Source organism: Berghia stephanieae, chromosome 2 (genome assembly GCF_034508935.2).
Source record: "Berghia stephanieae isolate SIO BIC M18660-M18661 chromosome 2, UCSD_Bste_1.3, whole genome shotgun sequence".
Taxonomy (NCBI): domain Eukaryota; kingdom Metazoa; phylum Mollusca; class Gastropoda; order Nudibranchia; family Aeolidiidae; genus Berghia; species Berghia stephanieae.
Window position 1 is genome coordinate 38,667,685 of NC_088361.1, and position 24,000 is coordinate 38,691,684.

At 35.9% G+C, this 24,000-nt stretch overlaps 1 protein-coding gene across 4 annotated transcripts in view; it reads right to left on the minus strand.

Moving 5' to 3' along the window:
* The window catches only part of LOC144964838 (5'-AMP-activated protein kinase subunit gamma-1-like), a 378,380-nt gene that overhangs the window by 193,936 nt on the left and 160,444 nt on the right, over nucleotides 1–24,000 (minus strand). For 2 of the 4 annotated variants that reach the window (XM_078899540.1, XM_078899539.1), the window contains exon 2: nucleotides 2,602–3,274. The exons of the other annotated variants lie outside the window; for them this stretch is intronic. In XM_078899540.1, coding sequence (XP_078755666.1) covers nucleotides 2,602–2,772 — 171 coding nt within the window. In that variant the 5' untranslated portion in view covers nucleotides 2,773–3,274. The remainder of the gene's footprint in view (nucleotides 1–2,601; nucleotides 3,275–24,000) is intronic. 4 annotated transcript variants of the gene reach the window in all.

Here is a 24,000-nt window from a genome sequence, read left to right on the forward strand (position 1 = left end):
ACTAAAAGCTAAGTGGCCAAAATGACCCCCCCCCCCCCCCCCCCACACACACACACACATCCTTGTGTTGTGTCATGTACGAGAACGAACGGCAGAGTAAATCAATCAGTTTTAACAGAACAGGCTACTGAATACGTTATGAGCTCGTCTGGAATTTTGCCCGGAGGCTTTATCTCTTAATACTAACAAAACACCTTTTTCATTTTCACCTAAAAATACGTTAATTAATCAATTTATAGATTAGGAAGACTCCCATACTCTCGAAAATATATGATGTCTGAGATTTCTTTTGAGTGTCAAGTTTTGAGTCTTTTTTTTTTTTTTTTTTGACAGGCTACTGCCATTTTAATGTATGGATTTATAACGTAATGATGGTTTGGCTAAAATGAATAATATGTGTTTTGTCATCAAATGACATCATTGTGTCCTCGTAGACTGGTTCAACGTACACTAAAGAATCACATTAACACTATTTTGGCCAGAAAACTCTTCCTTCAATTATAGTTCACTTAATTAGACATTTATCTTTTTTTTTAAAAACAAACAAAAAAACTCTCCGGCCAAGAACTTAGGAAGTCACAGGTTTGAGATGTATTTAAAAAGATGAGAGTGATTTTAATTGATCGGCATTTAAAGTATGAGTTTTTTGGTTTTGGCCAAAGTTTTAGAAACGTAATTTTAGTCAGACGTCAGAGGCGTCGTTCCATAATAACATGATACAGGATTGGTTGATGTCATTGTTTCTCTTTTTAGCTTTGATTGTTTGATGGGCTTGTAACATCATCTTTGGATTGTATCATGTATAGAAGACTGTAGAACGGTAAAGAGTGTCATTATCCTTTGATAGCCTCGAGGTTTATTTTGAGTCTTCTCTCGGTGATAAAAAGATATTCAACTAAACGCTCACCATTCTATTGCTCATTGCGTATATTGCTCACCAATGCGGCTATATTGTGATCTTGTGGTATGACACTCGCTTTCGGATCGTAAGGTCCTGAGTTCGAGCCTCGCTCGGCGCATAGTCGAGTCCTTGGAAAAGGATCTTTACTCACATTCTCTCACCATACTCAGGTGTAAAATGATTACTTGGCCGTTAACAGCGTTGTCTCTGTCCGAAAAAATATAGTATCGCCATAACAGGCGTCCTGTCTCGTTCTACATGTTACGTGTTGCTGTTGGTCAGGGACTCTTTGTAAAGCGCTTTGAGCACGTTTGGTGGATGTTGCGCTATAAAAAAAAAAAGCTGAAGTTTTTTTTTGTAACCAAATCAGAAACGTACGTAGGTTAAGCAGTTAATTTAAACCGTTTACCACTGACAATTTGTATGATTGATGGGATCTACAGGCCTGATCTATGGCTCGTAAAATATTCATTAGCAGTTAATGACGTCTAACGCAAATAATTTATTTTAGTTGTGAAAAATCGTGCCTTCTGGTCTATTTTAACAGGTTTTCTGTGGAATCTCTTTATTGTTAGAAATGAACACTTTGTCGTTGTCGTTTTCAAATTCATCGAAAGCCCGTATTTGTCACTCTCATTCTTTATAATTGTTACCTCCAAGCTCAGGAGTGCTTTCAATTCCCTGGAATATAAATTCAGTATAGAGATTGTAAAGGGAAGATCAACGAATTTTGAGAAATCGTCCTCAACAGCGAGAGCTCGATGACCTTGGCTTCAACCTCTGGAAAAGAAAAAAAAGGAACCCGAATGTTGTTGAAAGACGGGCTTTTAAAGCTGATGGTTTCTCTTTAATAGGCCAAATGTCATTATAATGGCTGCAAACTAAGTTTGCAAAATTATGTTTGAAACACAGAAATGAGTTCGAACTACTTTCTGAAAGACCTGAAGCATATTGGATGCAATGAAAAGTCTTTGGGACAGTAAACTAAGAGTGATACTCTCCACGCGTTAAACTTATACACGGGTATTCAATTTTATCCTAGACGGCCATTATGCCTTACGAGGACAGTAACAGCGGTTTAGGCTTCATTGCTACTGCTCTCTTCATTTTCATACAATATAATTTATTCAATACTGAGGGAACCAGGGTACAATTTGTCTTCATGGACAACATTTTGGATCCTGGTACTCACTATTATCAATTACTATACGCTGTGCTTAAAAAGACACGCTTAAAAAAGAATTTGGGTAGAAAAATTGTCCTTCAAACATAGATCTAGTAAAATGACTCTCGTCTTGTCAAATTTGGGGGACAGCGTGGCTCAGTGGTACGGTCTTTGCGTCGTACCCGAAATGTACCGAGTTCGATCACCCACCGCTGCTCTGTGTGGCCTTGAGCATTTCACCTCGCCCTAGCTCAATTTGAGGCGCTGCCCTGCGGATGACGCATGAGTTATTCCAGTCTTCCCTTGGATAGACCCTAAAGACAAATTTCCCCCATGGGATAAATAAGGGAATTATTTATTTATTTAAAACTCTAAACCCGGAACTTTTTAAAATGACCTACCTGAAGTCTCAGAATTGATAGTTTTTGAAAATCGATCGAAAGTTGGACACATTTTCTGGCCAAATTTTTTTTAATACGTGTCTTACCAGAGTACGACAGTTAACTGGTTAAACCGGCAAATACATTATACATACCCCAGATCGGACAGGCAGAGAACCCCGTCGGTACTTGTGTCTCTCCATTAGAATCTGTTCCTGTTGAAAATCCACAGGTTGGTCTGTGTCTGGGATGACATAGAGCAGGGGAGGGACAAGCCTCTGCCCCATGGAATACGACTGGCGGCGTCCCTTGCGATCTCGACTCATTTTTATCACGTATAAATCCGAAATGAATCGACGTTGTTTTAATAGAAGAGGATTGCGATATAGTTGGTAAAAGATAGTTTTGATGTCTCAACTACAAGAAAACACGCTGTATTATCCATGAGTGCCTGTAAGGGTTTATAAATCAACGATTCCTCTCCATGATTCAATGGTATCGAAGTATTCAAATAAGGGAACAGTATAAATTGTTGAAACAATCGTTGTCATCATTGTACAGTATACTTTAAGAGGAAATGCTGGAGACTAACATTAATTTATTGAAAATTTGCTCCATAGTTTGTTTTTGTTGTTGCTTTGTTGTGTGTGAAACAGCATTAGGGTTACTCTTAGTTTTCATTGAGATCCACAAATCCACTACACAATCCGCAGATATTTACTTTTCTAACACAGTTACTCGTAAAGGCTCTATCAAAATCAACGATTGATCACCATGTTTTTGGAATCACAAATTTTGTCAACAAATAGTTGATCATACATAACCCCACTGCAAGGATATAATATCATAATATGAATCAAACACATTTCAGTCAATTAGATTACCTGGTCGAGACAAACGACTCATAATCACGATTTTGCATCAAACCAGTTATGTTTGTTATTTTGACATCAACATCATTGCCGGTAAGTGAGAATTGTGCAAAAGTTCATAATGCATATATATCGCGGATATAAATCTAAGTAGTGCAAAGATTCATGAAGGAATTAAAATCTTATACCAGTGCTTCTAATAATGCCACTTTCAAAACGTATTTATTCAACACAATGAGTTTGAGAATACAATGTAAACCGAAAAACAAGGACATGTACTACATAAACCCAACAACCGTATAACTATGTATGGTGAATGTTACTTGGTGTGGATTAGCTATGTAGATATTTATCACAGTCAAGCTTTACATGAGAAGTAAACATCACATCACGTACACGGGAGATACTCACTGATTCGCCCACTAATACTATACAAAATAAAAAATAGGCTAAGTTAAGGTAGAAACCACGGATATTACACAGTAAGAGTCAAGGGTTTGATTATCTTGTGTCTTGTTTGCCATATGACGTGCTATGAAAAATCACTTAAAAATAATTTGGCCAGAAAACTAGTCCTTCAAATATCAATCGATGAAAGTAAATGACTCTCAATTTGAAAAAAAACCCCTCTCAAATCTGAGGAAGTCCCAGGTTTGAGACTGTTTGTCAAGATGAGGATCATTTAAATCGATCGATATATGAGGAACGAATTTTCTGACCAAAATTTAAAAGTGTTCTTTTTTTTTGGAGTACGGCAGTAATGTATGCTGCAAGTAGGTAAAGAGTCCTCATAATAAAAAAACAAATCTCTTACCAAAAAACGCCCAGTCACTTGCTTATCTAACTTATCTAAAGTACATTGATAAAGGACTATTTAAATGGTCACAAAACTTCAACTCTAAACATCGATAGGTTAATTACCTCCAAATTGTCAAAATATCTTCATAATCGATATGCATAGGAAGTTAATTTTCTAATTAAAATGAGGAAAACGGCAGTGATCTCTGTTGTGAAAAATAAAATAGACATCGTAACTTATAACGACTACATTTTCTAACCGTCATAAGTTAAGGTGTCTACATTTTTACACAAATCGGCATTACTAACGCACTCTGGGGGGGGGGGGGGGGGGGGGGGGGGGGGGACAGATTTTAAAAATTCTGACTAGTTCAAATATCGATTAAAATTACCCTTATCTTGTTAAAAACACTCAAACCTAGAATATCAACAGAATTTGCATCGATTAGATCTAATTCCATGGATTTATTTACCATGACCAACGGCCTTCAACGTTATTTCCCAAAGCACGTCGTATAAAAGTATAACTCTATTTCATACAGTACACGTGTCCATTTATACGAGAAACTTACAAGATCAGTCATCGTCGATAAGACTAAACGAGCTACTGACTCTGTCTTATGGTATGATTTCTGTTTGTTTAAAGTCGAATTTATCAAGTGTTATCTGAATTTTTCTATTTGAAATCTGACATAAATTTGTAGGCCATGGATTGAGCTATCTAAGTCATATCTTATATTAGACCTGACTTGTTACCTTATTGAAATGTTTGTTATTCTTTGAAGATAATGAAGTATTTGTAAATAGATATAAATGGCCATTTTAAAGTTATGTTGTGGTTGTGTAACGTTATAAAGCGGCCAGCAGCATTTATCTTTAAGTTCGACGGAACATTTAGCATGGCAAATAAGTGTAGCTAACAGAATAATCAATTTTGATTTTAACGGATATGCAATGTACCAGGATTCAGGTATATTGCGGTACTCTGAAAAAAACAATACTGTTTTTTTAAAAAAGTTTTGGCCAGAAAATTAGTCCTTCTAATATCGATCGATTGACCAGTTAACTGCCGTACTGTAGAATATTAAACATTTCGGCCGGAAGTCGTCCTTCAAATATTGATCAGTTTAAATGAAACTCATCATGGGCAAACACCCTCAAACCTGGGATTTCGCGAAGTCCCAAGTTTCGGAAAGTTTGCTCAGTCGAGGGTCATTTAATCGATGGATACTTGAAGGACGAGTTTTCATGGCCAAATTTTATATACGATTGATTCCACCGTGCCGGAGTTGACTGGTTAAAATGAACTTTTTTTTGAATACTAATTTTCTTCACAAAATTTTAAAAGCATGTTGTTTTTTGTTTTACAAAGTAAGACAATATTGGAGTGCCTTTCTGGCAATGGCAGATATTGCAAGTTTGCTTAAACAAAACAGAAACTTTCCGTTCTTCTTTATATATTTAAGGCTTATGTTTGTTTTATATTAATTACTATTTTAATTTTATTAGGCAATAAAATCTTTTCAATCAGTCATCCATTCACGTATTTTTTTTTTAATTTAACGTTTTTATATCTGTTTATTTTTATTTATTTAATATGAGATTGTTTACGATTGAGTGGTTAGTTTCAATAGAGTGTGTATGTTTATACAGAAGACGAGATAAGCACACAATATCGTCCGATTATCGCATGGCTTATTGCATCACCATGTTACGACAGTTCATCCTGACATGCTATAGACAAGATATGCCCTACTGAATTTAAATGCTTTTTAAACTGCATTAAAAAAAAAAAGAAATTGATGGCGTTTGCCGCCAGTTAAATGTTTTGGACGTTTCGGATTTCAAAATTCATCGGCAGTGTGGGAGGCAGGATTGGATTATTTTGATCAGTACTGATCCGCAACCCATTCCAGCTCGTGTCAGGGTCCACGTAGGGGCATTCTTCCCCGCCCGCCTCCTGGGCAACGGTTGGAGTATTCCGAAAGGAACTTTCTAACCGGCTGATGACACGAGTTTCTATGTGTCTGAGGTGACGGATGAAAAGAGGAATCAACCGCCGTGGCCAGATTGCCCTAGTTCACGCAATAAGCTGTGCTAGCCCCATGACGCTGGTGGGGTGAAGGGAAACTGTCACTCTACAAAGATACCCTCCTGGACTCCCAGCCTAGACACCATTAATGGGTGGACAGAGCTCATAGCCTTGGAAAGCAGTCTGTCTAGGAGAAGGAAAACTCCAACTTCAAACCACCACTGCCTTGTGGATCTGGGAAGATGAAAGGCTATGGAATCACATCCAGAGAATAAAGAACCGCTGAAGTCGGAGTCGCAGAGCCGAAAGGCGCAAATAGTCTGGAGAGGGAAACCAACCCAAAAATTAATGTGACACGCATCCTCCTCACAATGATGGACAACAAAAATCGGCAGTGTGAAAGGACGACAAATTCATTGAAATGAAATAATAATAATAAGCATATTTCTATAGATAGTATGCGCTTGGCTGAGAAGCTCATAACATTGCCATCCGGAAGTATAACGGACCAACACACAAAACTCTGTGTAACCATGAACTTTTATAGTCTGGTTAATACAGTTCAGTGAGAATAACTCACAAACGCGGATGGCAAAATATAACAACAAAGGCTAGAGTGACGTCATCTTCGAACTATCTATAGGGCCTTTCGTCGAAACCTCAAAGCTCTTTATAAAAAAAAAAAGGACATTGTTTACCCAGGTAACAATAATAATATTGTAAGTCCAAATCAACCAATATTGTACGTGTATTGCATGATCAGTTTTAAGCGTTATACGTCCAAGCCTGGGTGCACTAGAAGTTGAAAATTGACTTGACACATTAAATTATTATAATACATGGGGTTGATTTCTATTTATCACGGGGAAAAATAAATTCCATTTCATACATTGTAAAAAATAGAATTTGCATTTTTTATCATTTAAATTCCAAGCACTCGCTTCACATGCAAAGGGACCAAGATCAATCCCGGGTGCAGTCGAGGTTGTTTTTTTTTTTTTTTGTCCGACCTCCTGTCCACCCAGCAGTAAATGGGTAGCTGGGTCTATTTGATCTGGCGGAGAGTACTTTGCGATAGATTAGCGTCATATCCAAAGGGTAGTAAGCAATTGCTATAGTCCGTTTCACGCTATAGAAACCGAGATAAACTCCGGCTCCATGGGGAGGGGAAAGGTCACAAATAGTAATTAAAATACATCAAATACAGGTCGTAAACATATGAAGAAGAAGGAAATAAAACAGAAAGGAGAGTATCATTACCATCCACTACAAACATCAGTAACAACTGAAAAAAAATATATCAACGTATATAGATAGATGGATGGATAGATAGATAAAAGATAGATAGATTGATAGATAGACAGATAGATAGATAGATAGATAGATAGATAGATAGATAGATAGATAGATAGATAGATAGATAGATAGATAGATAGATAGATAGATAGATAGATAAATATATAGATAGATAGAGAGAGGGGGGGATAGAAAGAGAATGACGGAGAGAGAGAGGGAGAGAGAGAGAGAGAGAGAGAGAGAGAGAGAAAGAAAGAAAGAGAGAGAGAGAGAGAGAGAGAGAGAGAGAGAGAGAGAGAGAGAGAGAGAAGGGGGGGGGGGTGGTGGTTAAGGCTAAGGATTTCCTTGTGTTTTACTGATGACGCTTCAGCATATTTAGAAGAAGTTGAATGGGAACTTGACAAGTTGACAATGCAAGAACAAATAATTATTCTAATCAGGGTAGGGAGACCTTCTATCTTTACTGCCGTCATCTGAAAAACGTCTTTATATTTTAGGCCAGAAAAATCGACCTTCATATATCGATCGATTAAAATGAACCCCACCTTGTCAAAAATTTCAAACCTGAGACTTCGCAAAGTCCCAGGTTTGAAAATTTTTGACAAGATGAGGGTCATTTTAATCGATCGATATTTGAAGGGCGATTTTTCTGGTCAAAATTTTAAATACGTGTTGTTGTTCTTTCTTCAGAGAGAGAGAGAGAGAGAGAGAGAGAGAGAGAGAGAGAGAGAGAGAGAGAGAGAGAGAGAGAGAGAGAGAGAGAGAGAGAGAGAGAGGCAGTGTTGCTTATGTATTATAAATCACTTAATCTATATTATTGAAATAATTTCTCTATACGTCAATGGGCCATATTATTTATTTCAAATGAAATATTATGTCTCAGACTATAAATATTCACCCTCAATCGTGTCTCTATCTTCAATATAAATTATGTATATTCTTTCATTCGGATTCGAAACTACGCCTTCCAATCCACGTCTAACACAACATGTCACAGTGTACAACACAATCGACCAGCAACCCAGGAGAAAATCTGCTTACTACCAGCTTCCCACCGGTAAGGCGTCAAGATGAAGAACCAGAGTGTCATGTCCATCATCATAATAATTATCATTCTCATCATCATCATCATCATCATATCATCTTCCCCAATCAATAAACCTTTTAGTGGTCGATAAGGACACCGTCTCCATCAAAACAAATTGATATGATTGTTTCCGCGATACACCCCCATTGGTTACAAGACTTTACACGGGTATGCTGCAGTATTGAAGTGTGTATACATTCACGGTACCTATACTGCCGTGCTCTGAAAAAAAAAACACATTTAAAATTTTGTCCAGAAAAGAAGACGTCCTTCAAACATCGATCTATTAAGAGGATCCAAAAAAACCCTCAACCCTAAGTGAATACCAGGTTGAGAGTTTTTGCCAAGATGAGGGTCATTTTAATCGATCAATGCGGCTATAATATGGTCTTGTTGTATGACACTCGCTTTCGGATAGGAAGGTCCTGGGTTCGAGCCTCGCTCATCGCATGGTTGAGTCCATGGAAAAAGCTCTTTACTCACATTCTCTCTCCGTATGTCATGTGTAAAAGGAGTACCTGGCCGTTAACAGCGTTATCTCGGTCTGAAATAAAAATGTAATATAGCCTAACAGGTGTCATGTCTTGTTCTACATGTTGCGTACTGTTGTTGGCCAGGGACCCTTTGTAGAGCTTGGAGCTCGTTTAGTGGATATTGCTCTATATAAAAGCTCAAGTTTATTTGAAGGACGAGTTTTCTGGCCAAAATTTCCAGACAACGACAAAATAAACGGTGCTGTGCCGGGAAGATTTAATTTCTGAAATTTGAAATTATGTTCATAGAGATAGATTAATTATATTATGTTGATTGAGAAAAATGAATAAGGTTTATTTACTTGTGCGCTCAGAGCCCTCTGTATATTTAGAGGCAGATGCGCGGTATTAATGTTTATCATTATTATTGTTATTATTATTATTATTATTATTATTATTATTATTATTATTATTATTATTATTATTATTATTATTATTATTATTATTATTATTAATTATCATTATTATTATCATTATTATTATTATATTAATATTATTATATTATTATTATTATTATTATTATTATTATTATATTATTATTATTATTATTAATATTTATAAAAAATCAAAATTTCGTATCTCCATAATTCGGACCTTAAACACAGATTTCATCATGCTATAGTTTACCAATAAAGACAATGAGTCTTCCTGTCATGCTGTGAAGACGGAGATAATTTAAGCATTGATTGCAATTAAAAAGCAGTGATTAAAAAAACACTCCAGGTTTCTAATTTATTAAATTTATTATTTCAAACGAAAATATTTAGACATTAGCAAGGGGGGAAAATAACGAATTCGATAAAGGAAAAATCATAGATTTGGTGTGCGTTCTAGAGGGTTTTTGAAAATCTTTTGTGTTAAAAATCTGAGCATTTATATAGCACAATATCCACTAAACGCCCTCAAAGCAAGGGGTCCAGAGGTAACAGCAACATTTATCATTTAGGACAAGACATATATATATATATACTATATTGTCTATAACCAACCATCTTTATTAAAAGCAACATGATTAGCTAAGTCAAGTAGAGTTTGGATACTTAAAAAAAGAATAAATCTCTCAATCGCATTTCCTTTTGTTGTGTCTTTCCCTAAGATTGAAGACTACATGGACACAATACAATGGTAAGGGGATTGCGAGACATGGGTCGCCTATTACACCGATGAATGCCAGAATTTACCTGATAACGAGAATATTTCATGTGGCTTTGGCACGCAATGTTTACATTTCTGGCAATATTCAATGAGCATGATTGCTACTAAAATAGCACTCTCTGTCTGGACATGGAAATAATGATTGGGAACTTGACACAGACAGGGCTTCACGGAACGGCTTGTCTTCAGTGTACAGAAGCAATGACATTGACGTCACTCAGCTCTTTGTCATTGTTTTTTAAGACTGTCATTTTGGTGATTACTTCTCATTTAAATTATATCAATTAGACTTAAATCGTTCAAGGTTACGCACAGTTTTGTGTGTTGGTGCGTTATATCCGGCTGGCGGATGTTGTGAGTATTTTATCTAAGCGCATAATATAAATTCTTGCCAATTTATGGGCTTAGTGTATAATCGTTTCTTTCATTAGTCGGTGTTATAGTCGTTGTATGAAAGCATTTGTTGTACTACAACAAACAAACAACAACAAACTACAACTTGTAGTTTGAACCCATACGACCCATGCTAATCTGTGATTATCATTATTCGTAAATTTTAAAACGTTTTCATTAAAAAAAAACACCGTTTGCCCTGAATCCCGTCTGAGAAGCTATCCGATCCTGTAGCTTAAGATGGACAGAGAAAATTGGCCTCATCCCGCCCCCTCCCTTCTAAAACGGTGCTGATTTATTAAATAAAATATATTCCGTCAGAGCAATTTTAGAGCCAGCTACCCAAGCACTCTGATACATGGACTGTGAAAGAAGTATCCTATTGATGGAGCTGTCCGACCCCTATTTGACGGTATATTAGAATCTGTCTGTTTGATCTTGCAGCAACGCGATCCCCGTGTACATAATAGATAGATGGACAAATAGATAGATAGATAGATAGATAGATAGATAGATAAAAAGATAGATAGATAGATAGATAGATAGATAGATAGATAGATAGATAGATAGATAGATAGATAGATAGATAGATAAAAAGATAGATAGATAGATAGATAGATAGATAGATAGATAGATAGATAGATAGATAGATAGATAGATAGATAGATAGATAGATGATGGATAATAGATAGATAGATAGATAGATAGATAGATAAATAGATAGATATATATATATAGATAGATAGATAAATAGATAGATAGATAGATAGATAGATAGATAGATAGATAGATAGATAGATACATAGATAGATAGATAGATACATAGATAGATAGATGGGTAGATTATTGAAAATAAATGGGAGGGAGAGGAGGAAAGAAAGAAATGAGAGAGTGAGAGAGAGAGAGAGAGAGAGAGAGAGAGAGAGAGAGAGAGAGAGAGAGAGAGAGAGAGAGAAATGTGGGGGAGCGTCTAGAGAGGACTGATATCTAAGTAAAAATAGAATGAAGAGGACAATCAGTTTTACTCCTCTAATAAAAACCACAGATAGCAATAAATCTGTCACAAAATCAAGTGCGAATTCATGTCAAGTGCCATGATACAATGTCCTTGAGAGTTAGTGGTAAAATATGGTGTTAGAACCCACAACTCTGTTGTCAAACACTCACAAGTCATAATATTCTAATATATGTGCGGCTATGAGGTCTAGTTGTATGACACTCGCTTTCGGATCGGAAGGTTCTGGGTTCGAGCCTCGCTCGGCGCATAGTTGAGTCTTTGGGGAAAAAAAAAACAAACTCTTTACTCACCCGGCCGATAAAGGCGTTATCTCTGTCGAAAAAAAACGTGGTAATAGAGCCTACCGGGTATTTTCTCTCAACCGACATATTAAGTGTTGCTGATCGTATAGGATCCAGAAAAAAATCTTTGAACATAATATTTAACTCTCTCCTTACTGACCAATTTCAGTATTTCCTAAAATGTCATGCCTACCCTGAAATCAAGCTAACCATAATTTTGTTTGCAAAACAAGCTCTACAAGACAACATTAAGTTCTTATAAATTGAACAAAGATTATTCTTCAAATTTTTTATGCATAAATTAAATCTGAACAAGAAAAATGTTTATTGTGTCGTAACAAAAGTGACGATTTTCCTGTAGTTGGTAAAGATAAGGATCGCTTTGTGACATCTCAATCTTTTATTTTTTATTATATGTAAAGAAACGTTCCATAGGACTCTTGACTGTAATGATCTATGTAATGCAAGGACATGCATGAGATTGCGCCGAAGTGTCAACTGGATGAAAAGGGATAACATCATAGATTACTGTCGAGATAAAAATGGATTATGCAAATATAGAATGAGATATGAATCAACTGTGGTGGAGTATCCACTTGGCTATCATCGTTACATCGGATTTGTTCTGTCATAAGAACAAGGTTGATAAATTGATAGGGTGTTGATCTTAGTCATATATATATATATATATATATATATATATATATATATATAATATATATATATATATATATATATATATGGGTCAAAGATAAGGTACACCCCCCCCCCCCCCACACACACACACACAGAGTTACACACACATACTCCCGCCCCCAACCCACACTCATATACACAATATTTAAAAAAATAAAATCAATATTAATTACAACCGCTTTCATATGTGTGTATGTGTGAGTATATCAATACATACACACACACACACACACACACACACACACACATATATATATATATATATATATATATAATATATATATATATATATATATATTATGGGGGTCCCGATAGCTCAGTTGGTAGAGCACTCGCTTCAAACGCAAGGGTGCGGTCGAGATTTTTTCTGACCCCCTGTCCACCCAGCAGTGAATGGATAGCTGAGTCTGTTAGATTTGGCGGAGAGTACTTTGCGATAGACTATAGCGTCCTATCGAAAGAACAGCAAGAAATTGCTATTGTCCGTTTCACGCTATAGAAACCGGGATAATTTCCGGCTCCAAGGGCCCAATAGCTCTGAAGAACTACGAAAAATATGAGTAATAACAGAAATAATAATAATAATAATAATAATAATAATAATAATAATAATAATAATAATAATAATAATAATAATAATATATATATATATATATATATATATATCAGGTGCGATAAAATAAAAGGCCCCAAAGTAGAGCTATTTAAAACTATGATAATATTTATAAATCATCACAAAATTTTGTACACTGTGAATCTAACAACTTGTTTTTACGAATCTCAAATGTCAAGAAAAATTAATGAAAGGTTCAAGAGTTATAGCTGTTCAAAGAATATCACCAAAAAATTGTCATATCAAGAGTTCGAGAAATTCGCGTCATGAATTACTCGTACTTTGAACGTCCTGTCGATTCACTGGGCAAGATCTTGCCGCAAGGGTAGGGTGCAAGAAACAGTCATAATGACGTTGTGTACGGTAGTAAAAAAACTTAAATTTCACTGGATAGACTTTACCACGAGAGGAATCGGTTCTCAAAAAAAAAGTATGGTTTCGGGAGGGGTTAGTTGGAACGGCAAAACCCGTCTCCATTTCATTGACACCAAAACAACAAAAGTGAATGCACAAAATTATATGGTACTGCTTAAAGAAAAACTGTTACCAGATTGCTTAACACTGTATCCTGATAATTCGTTTATTTTCCAACAGACGGGGCTACACCCCACACAAGTAGATCGACACAAACATTCTTAGTGGAAAACAACATTAAATTCATATCAATAGATGGATGGCCTCCCATGAACCTTGATTTAAATCCATAATGTCAAACATTGTAGACAAGGGCAGACAAAAAGTATTCGATGAGGAGCAATTGAAAGCAGCAATCCAGGATGCTTGGGACAGAATAACTATTGATGATATTCGTCGTTCAATTGCATCGTGGAAAAAAACAAAAAACGCCTACGTACTGTCCGTAGTGTCACAAAACGGCGGTTCGACCGATCACGTAGGAGCTTTTTGAAATCCTGACGGAACTTTGATATTATGATTTTAGGCTACGTTTTTATAAAGTCTTGTAAAATAATAACTACTTGTTCATTGTTTTAGAAATTTCACATGGCTATTATTAAAAATTAATTATTGTATCAAAAGGATACTTTTTTACTACTTTTTTATTACTTTTAAAATGACAGATCTCCAAACTGGGGCCTTTAATTTTATCGCACCCTATATATGTATATATAAAGTGTTTGTTTATGCATGCCGCAGTGCCATGACGTCTGTTTTTTTTTCTTCAATCAATCTCTACTGCCGGTAGTTCCTCTTTATAAACTCTAAACAATGATTTTATTTAGAAAAGAAATTTTAATAATGAAATATAATACATTAGCATAACATATCATCCTATTTCCTTTCATAACATCAATCGGCAAACCGAACATAATATGGGTCGCCAATCTTTCCCTTCCACAAACGCACGCCTCATCAACAGACTGAATGAAAAATATGTAAATAAATAAATAAAATGTATAATATGACATCGAAATAAAAATATTATAAAGTCCATTATAGAACCACAATCATTTGAGCTTTGATATAGCGCAATATCCACTAAACGTGTTCAACGCATTTTACAAGGAGTCCCTAGCCAACAGCAACACTTAATAGGCAGCATGAGACCAGACACCTATTAGGCAATATTACATTTTCCCCCCGAAAGAGACAACGCTGTTAACGGCCAGGTACTCATTATAAACTAAAGTACTGTGACAGAATGAAAGTAAAGAGCCTTTTCCAAGGACTCAACTATGCGCCGCTCAAAGCGGGACTCGAACCCAGGACCTACCGATCCGAAGGTGAGTGTCATATCACAAGACCACATAGCCGCACAGGGTCGGGAAAAACAAAACAAAAAACTATGCGGAAGCTACGGATTTGAGGAAAGGAATAAGACATAAAAAAATCAATTGATTATTTTTTAAAAAAGCAGTCTTCCCCTTTAAAAATGGATAACGATTAAATTATATTTTATTAAATATAGACCTCTACACCCCTCTCCTCTGAAAAAAAAACACAACCTTTTGTTTGTTTAGGGGTCGTAAAATAGAACAGAAGGAAATTGTTCTGTAGATCATTGATCTCTCAATTGGAAGATTCAAATGCACTTCATTGTTTTGCTACCAGCTCTACTCTGGAAAAACACGTATTTTAAAATTTGGTCAGAAAACTCGTCCTTCAAATATCGTTCCGATTTAAATGGCCCATATCTTGTGGTTGGTCTTGGGGACAGATGACAAACTTGCCTCCAAACCGAGAAAGATGGCCAACCACCGTATGTGCTGATCAAGCACCAAGAGGATAAGTAAGTAATATATTGGCAAAACTCTCAAACCTGGGACATGAAATCTAGTGAAGTTGTATCTAAGATAAGGGTAATTTAAATCGCTCGATATTTGAAGGACGAGTTTTCTGGCCAAATTTTTAATACGTGCTTTTTCCAGCGTACGACAGTTATCAGGTTAAAATATCGTAAAACGATTCACGGTTTTTGATTTTCCTGAAAGCATTATTGTTGCGTGTAATAAAATATCAATGTTGTTTAGAACACTTTACAACACAATACGTCATGGGCAATGAAATACATGTGTTCATGTTCTGAATTGATAATCGATCTAGATTAAGTAAAACTAACGGCTTCGATTTTATTCATGGTCATACCATTGAATGTTTGTAGTGCTGAGTCAATTCTATGGCATTGATGATTGTGGGTAAAACGAACAGTTTAGGCATTATTCATGGTCATACCATTGAATGTTTGTAGTGCTGAGGCAATTCCAACGCCATGGATGATTGTGGGGGAAAAATTGTGATGCCATCAAAAACTGTTGCTTTTGTTTTAGTGCACATTTTAATGATGATCACGATGATGATGATGATGATGATGATGATAATGATGATGATGATGATGATGATGATGATGATGAATGATGATGATGATGATGATGATGATGATGATGATGATGATGATGATGAAACAAAATCAATTCATAGATTGTAATTTTTATATGAAAATACTCCCCCAAAGACCTCTAATCTACTTAAGGGATTTGTGTCGTTCGAGTCAATCAATAACAAGGTAAATTAATGGATGTTCACCGGCTTCGATATCAACATCATGTCATAATTAAACAAATAGTTCAGACATTCAAAATTTAAAGAAAATTATAAAATTTCAGAAATGAAAAAAATACTAAACAGAAGCAATTATCAGATTACTTTTACACTATATTCTATAACAGTATATTCGTAACGTAGTTAAATAAATAGTTCAGAAATTCGGAATTTAAAGAAAATAATACAAATCCAGAGACAATTACATACAATAAAACACCGGATAATGGATATCCACCAGATTTCTATGGCAGCATACTCTATAACAACATATTCCAAACATAGTTAAATATATAATTCAGGGTGTAAAATTTAAAGAAAATTATACAAATCCAGAGACGAAACAATAACATACAGTAAAACTTATCAGATAATGGATGTCCACCAGATTTCTATGGCTGCACATTCTATAACAGCGCATCCGTAACATAGTTAAATAAATAGTTCAGGAGTTCAGAATTTAAATAAAATTATACAAATCCAGAGAGGAAACAATAACACACAGTAACACAAGTTTAGGCAATAATTATCCTCCAATCAAACTCATCGCATTTCAAATAGAAAATAACTATCACCACACGTTTCTACTTTGTGTTTCAAACTCTCACAGTGATTTCCAGAGAGATATATAAGATAGGCACTACATAGTTTACACTAGCTCATTTATCAGGTGAGAAACCCAGCGACAAAAACCACGCTCATTTAACTTAATTGAACTGGCACTCAGACAGGATGCCTCAAAGTTAATATCCGGTCGTTCATTGACACCTCGGTCGATTAGACATCATCATCATCATCATCATCATCATCATCATCATCATCATCATCATCATCATCATCGTCGTCGTCGGCGGCGGCGTCGTCACCGTAGTTGTCATCATCACCATCATCATCGCATCATGGTGGTTGTCATCATTATTTTCATTATCATCAACACCACTGCCAACACCACCAGCACCATCATAATCCCTTCCAAAACAACCACCACCACCATCATTTCCGCAATCACTGTCACATTTTCTACCACCACCACCACCACCACCACCACCACCACCATCATCATCATCATCATCATCATCATCATCATCATCATCATCATCATCATCATCATCATCATCATCATCATCATCACCAACATCATCTTCACCAGTAAAATTATTACCTCTGTCAATCACCACCACCACCGCATCTCCTGCCTCAATGGCAACAAAGAGAAACTGTATAAAGTAAATTAAACCACAAAATATATAACGAACAATTAACAAACGATGATGTAATATTACGAAAAAATAAGCGAACGGAAATCGAGAGGCGTCTTTATCTTCTCGTCTTGGCCTCTACAACCAAGTGGCTATTCGAACCTGGACGAAATCCTTTCCACTATCGTAATAATTTACTTACAGTCTACGCACAACTAGATACACGTCCCTCAGAAAAAGAACAACATATTTTTTTCAAAATTTTACCAGGAAACTCATCTTTCATAAATACCGATAGATTATATTAACCCCCATCGTGTCAAATAAAAAGCCCTCTAAACTAGGACTTCCTTGATAACTTTATTGAGAGTATTTGACAAGATGAGATTCATTTAAATCAATCAATATAATTTGAAGTAGGAGTTTTTTGACCAAACCTTTTCAAAGGAGAAAAAGGTATTTTTTCAGCGTACAACATCGTAATAACCGTATAATAATATAAGCAAACCACTCGCAGGTGAGAGATCGAGATCAAGAGAACAGCAGAGGATAAGCTAGGATAAACCGCCCAACCACAAAGCTGATATAATATTACAACACAATCGTACCTTTGTTACACTAAGTTTAGTTAATTGTGTTTTACAAGGATTAATTCACGTCTTTGAATTATGCCTTTACTTTATCGACCTATCTATAACATAATTTTGGCCCAGGCTAGTAGGTCGTACAATGACTGAAGGGTTTTTTTTTCTTTCATTTTGACCATAAAAGTTCTAAGACAAAATATGTAACCCGCCGGTTGATAACGGCATTATGGCGGAGTGAACTGAATCGAAATTACAGGAAATACAAACTTTAAGATTTTTGTAATTTAAAAAATGGTATTTTTCTCCTCTATAATGAATAGAAATCAAACCCTGGTTTCATAATTGTGGCTATGAATGCAATTCCATGCACTAAACTCATCCTGACATAATAACCGCTTTGAGAACGCGGGACACAAATGTGAACCACGTGGCCTGGTATCATGTCGGAATGAATTAGATGAAGACAATTTTATTTAAAGTCAAAATGGTCGAAACGAGAAAATGTCCGTCACAACTAGACGTTTTTGGAAACAAAACTCCTTAAATTGTTTTATACATACAGCTTAAAATTCGATTTATCGCTTCAGAATCACCCTGGTAACATGGATCAAATTGAACCCCCCCCCCCCCCCCCCCCCCCCCCCGTTTTTTTTTCTTTTTTTTTTTTACAATTTGTCTAAAAATTATACGGTCCTAAATGTTTTCAGGCCAAAACGAAAATAATGTGTGGATAGTATTTTGATGCATAAAAAATATGTATTATTACACCGCTATCACGTTTTTGTCTATCCTTTCCTTTGTAACGTAAGCATGCATTATACATCCATAAATGCATGATCATGAGTCATCAATCTTGCTTAATGATCTGCACGAAAAGTAATTACACAAGTAGCGATAGTTACAGAAGAGGCGAGCATATAAATATAAATAATTAACATTTTCAATTCAATACAATCGTTTTGCCTGCAATCTTCTTAATTTTAACAAATTCCTCGTTTTATAAATGTATTTTGGAGGAGCTGAGAGGAGGTGTAATAATGAGATTGAATCACGTTACAATCACTCGTTTAAATATAAGATTTTCACTCGATAGCTGGTCAATATCTTTTTTAAAATCTCGCGTTTATAACGCAATAAACGTGCTTCAATCCTATCTTCTTCTTCTTCTTCGTTCCTCTGATGGACATCTATGGCTGCAGTCCGATATCTGCTATGAAGTCTGTGGTCCGCTTTAGGTCCTCAGCCTCACCATAGAGCTTTGTGTTGAGTGTTGTAGGGGTGACCCAGTGGTTCGAACGTTGCACGTTGTATAATGGGCAATCCATAAGCACATGTAAAGTGGTTTCATGGTCGGTTCCACATGGGCTTCAATCCTATAATAATATGATTGTCTGAAAGAACATTTTGATCACGTAGGCATGGCTTATCTACGTAACGCATTACTCAAACCTAAATCTTTAACCTAGGAGTAAGCTTCTCTCAAATCAAAATCTTACCCTAATGCCTGTTTGCCTAGAACTTGAACTGAAGGCAACCGAATTTAACAAAGAGCAATGATAACGATGGGATTCTTGCTTACTCGGCGATTAAGTTACTAGTGAAAACGGTAAGAGATTATGTAAGGTTAGTTAAAGTGTAATCGAGCTCGGCGGGTAAAAGGTTAAGGTGGATAGTTGAAGCCTTGGACGTGACATTTGACAGGTAGCCGAAGATCTGATTTGTATTTATGAGTGGGAGGTCTATAATTTAGCCTAGAGGTCAGATCTCTTTTCGTGATTTCGGATCGTGAAAATAAAAATAAATAAAGGTTATTTTTTACAATATCCTGTGGTTATACTGATTTTTGCTGAATACGTCGTATAAGAAATATATCGGTATTTGAAGGACGAGATTTGAGGCCAAATTTTTTTTTAAAGTTCTTTTTCTTCTTTTTCAGAGTAGGGCAGATTTGTAATTTAAAAATACTTCCCAACGTGTACTTATTTACAGGTCTGATAACCCAACTTATCGGCTCATTGTTGTGATGGAAATACTCTCAAACCGATGCAAACATTATCCATTTCAACAATGTTAAAACAAGCCCATAATTGCGTTCGGTTAACAGACCTGCAAAAAATGGGCACGTCGATACCTACCATAATTATTCATTATTTTAAAGTCCTGTATAATTAATCATTATTTAATAATCAATCATCTGTCAGTTTGTTACCATGTCTTAATGAACTAGAAAAAGGAAATTGAGTTTTAAATCAAAATGAGTATGCAAGGTGTCCACACAATCTGGGTACATGTAATACTTCACTATCTATCTATTTTTATTTATTCATTTATGCTATAGGTTGTGGAGATTTGACTGAAAGATACTTTACTCCACTGAACAAGAGGCCATAATTTGTCAAAATACAACTCATTTACATCCCAAATTGAATAGGATTGGGATTTTAAAAAGGTATTTGTACTGTTACCATTAACCCAGACTTTATGGACACCTTGACGTTAGAAAAATTCTTGTTAAAAAGGTTTAAAAAACAAAATCTCGCTGTACTCAGAGAGGGCTATGTGGTCTAGTGGTAGAACACTCGTTTTCGGACCAGAAGGTCCTGGGTTCGAGCCTCGCTCGGCACATAGTTGAGTGCTTGGAAAAGGCTCTTTACTCGCATTCTCTTATCGTACTCAGGTGTAAAATGAGTACCTGGCAGTTAACAGCGTTGTCCCTTTGTAAAGCGCTTTGAGCACGTTTAGTGGATATTGCGCTATATAAAAGCTCAAGCTTTTGTTTAAGGGCGTATATTATTTTTAACCAAATTTTATAAGTTTAGCTTAAAATTGAATTTTCTCCATTAGATACACCCCGATATAACAATTTATCGAGACGACTGGTCACGTGAGGAACGTAGACACGATTGGCGAAAGTTGGCAAAGAAACTACGCGAAACTAATTATATAAACACCTCTGAAATGTTGCGTGTCTGCTCACAACGGATGGTTGTCCTTGAATTGTTTATAACACACGCAAGCTTTGGGCCAAATACGATCAATACAACAACCGAGTGAGTTTGCGAAGGGGGGGGGGGGGGTGGGGGGGGGGCAGCAGAACTTTGAACGTGCAAAATAATAATATTTGCACTTTTAAAACAAAGTTGTGAGCTAACAATTGTTTATTTACAAAACAAATGTGCACTGACCTATAATACTACTAGTTAAACCATATAACATTAAATGCAGAAAACCAATAAATAAACAAATACAAACAATGTGTAACCTTAAACGTTTATAGACTGGTTTATACTATTTAGTGAGGCATACTCATAAAAATGGCAGGCTACAAACAATAATAATGGAATATCTATAATGGAAAACTCGAAGCAATGCAACAAATTGCTTCTCGTTGTCCTATAGATAGTATGCGCTTGCCTAAGAAGCTCATAACATTGCCATCCGGAAGTATAACGGTCCAACACACAAAACTGTGTGTAACCATGAACTTTTATAGTCAGGTTAATACAGTTCAGTGAGAATCACTCACAAACGCGGATGGCAAAATACAATAACAAAGGCTTGAGTGACGTCAACTGCATACTATCTATAAAACTTCTTATGGAGCACAGTACATTGCCTATTTGCTTAAACATAATGTATTAAACAACTTTTATAATATACGGTGACACGTTTGCACACCTCATGCCGATCTTGGCTTTCCCGTATAATATAGACCTGGTCTTTTATATCCGTTTCCCATATTATGTTTGATCAAGACACTATAATATTTGGTTTATACGTAAAGACTTACGTAATATAACATCCTTTTAACTTTTACGCAGTTAAGAGTTTACGGAATTTAGGATGAAACCTCTTCTTTAAAAAAAAATAGGCTTGGGGATTAACCTTGTTCCGTAAAGCCAATGTTAAATGTTTGTCACCGAGCAAAGAGTTACTGGCAAATCTAATAATCATAAAACTCTTTTTTTTTTTACATATTGATGTACGATTAACTTGCCAACCTTTCGTGTATGAGCCAAAGAAGCGTTTTGAGCCCGAAGCCTTTCGTGTGTGTTATTTCGTTCTATTTTTTAAAGCTCTCATAACATTCCATAGCTTCTATCAGCTTAGTTTGACTTAGACCAATTCCGTCAACACATTAGCAACAGTCTATAGAATCTCTGATCAGCATCGCTACTGATCGATCAAATCCATGTACACCCCCCCCCCCCCCCCCCCCTTCTCCCCCTGGCCCTTTCCTCCCCTATCTCTACCGTTGGTCGAACACTGCCCGTACAATGACAAAACACATGCTTTCCATCTTGGCCAGAACATTATGACTTCAAATATTGATAAAATAAGAAGGATCTAATCTTGTCAAATAATAGAAAACATTTACTCAATTCCAAGACTTTTACCGAGCCTTTGATTTCAGACTTTCATTAAAATTCATCAATGAATAAATGAAGTAGACTTTTTCTAATCAAAATGAAACAAATGAGAAAAACAAAATTTGTTATATTACGCCTAAGGACCACTTCCTCATTATTGCAACTGGTCATTTACCTTTTGAGACCATCGGACTGTTCTTGATGACCATCCTATTATATTGATCAAGATAAAACCACCAACAATGGTATACTGCGTTTACTGATGAAACAACTTTTTAAAACATATTTTTGGTCAGAAAACTTTTACCTCAAATATCGATAAATTAATAATGCCTCTGCCCCGAAATAGTTCTGGGTTTATGGGTTCTGGACAAGTTAAGTGGTCCATAGTTATAATCGATAGATGGCTGAGTTGAAGGTTTTACGGTTAAAATGTAAAGAGACGTTTTATCAGTGAAAGATAGATTGTTATTGTTGTTGACATCTTTAAAGAAAGGAAGAGGGTTTGGACGGTGAAAACGGACACAATTCTACCCATACCAGGGAAACATTATAATATGTTACAGAACTAGTAGTTGTGGTAATTGTAGTTGGAATGGCAAAGTAGTGGTAGTAGTAGTAGTAGTAGTAGTAGTAGTAGTAGTAGTAGTAGTAGTAGTAGTAGTAGTAGTAGAAGTAGTAGTAGTCGCAGTAGTAGTAGTACTAGAAGTAGTAGTAGTAGCAGTGGTAGTGGTAGTACTATTAGTAGTGGTAGTAGTGGTAGTGGGACTACTACTTCTAGTAGTAGTAGTAGTAGTAGTAGTAGTAGTAGTAGTAGTAGTAGTAGTAGTAGTAGTAGTACTATAAGGAGGGGGAGGAGGGGGAGGAGGAGGAGGAGGAGGAGGAGACAGTGTAGTACTTGTAGTAGTAGTAGTAGTAGTAGTAGTAGTAGTAGTAGTAGTAGTAGTAGTAGTAATAGTAGTAGTAGTCGTAGTAGTCGTAGTAGTAGTAGTAGTAGTAGTAGTAGTAGTAGTAGTAGTAGTAGTAGTATTAGTAGTAGTAGTAGTAGAAGAAGAAGAAGAAGAAGAAGTAGTAGTAGAAGTAGTATTAGTAGTAGTAGTAGTAGTAGTAGTAGTAGTAGTAGTAGTAGTAGTAGTAGTAGTAGTAGTAGTAGTAGTAGTAGTAGTAGGAGAAGGAGGAGGAGGAGGAGGAGGAGGAGGAGTGGCGGTGGTGGTAGTAAGAAACTACAATTATCCATTTCATGACTGACCATTGGTAGAGGATCACAGCCATTCAATACAAGTCATTATTACTTTGTCACGGCTCGCCGCCAATATACAATCAAACTTTGTGGACTGCAAGAAAACCAAATCCATGGTTGACCGATAAAAGACCTCTTTTTCATTTGACAAAAAAAAAAACAACTTTACTTTTTTTATCGAAAAAATGACATCTTGTCAAAAAGACTTTAACCTGAGACTTTTTTCTTAGACTTCTCCGATTTTATAATTTTCAGCAGTTGAAGGTTGAAACAGTGTTCAAGATAACACTGTCAAAGTATTAGGAAGTATTCATTTTCTGGCCAAAA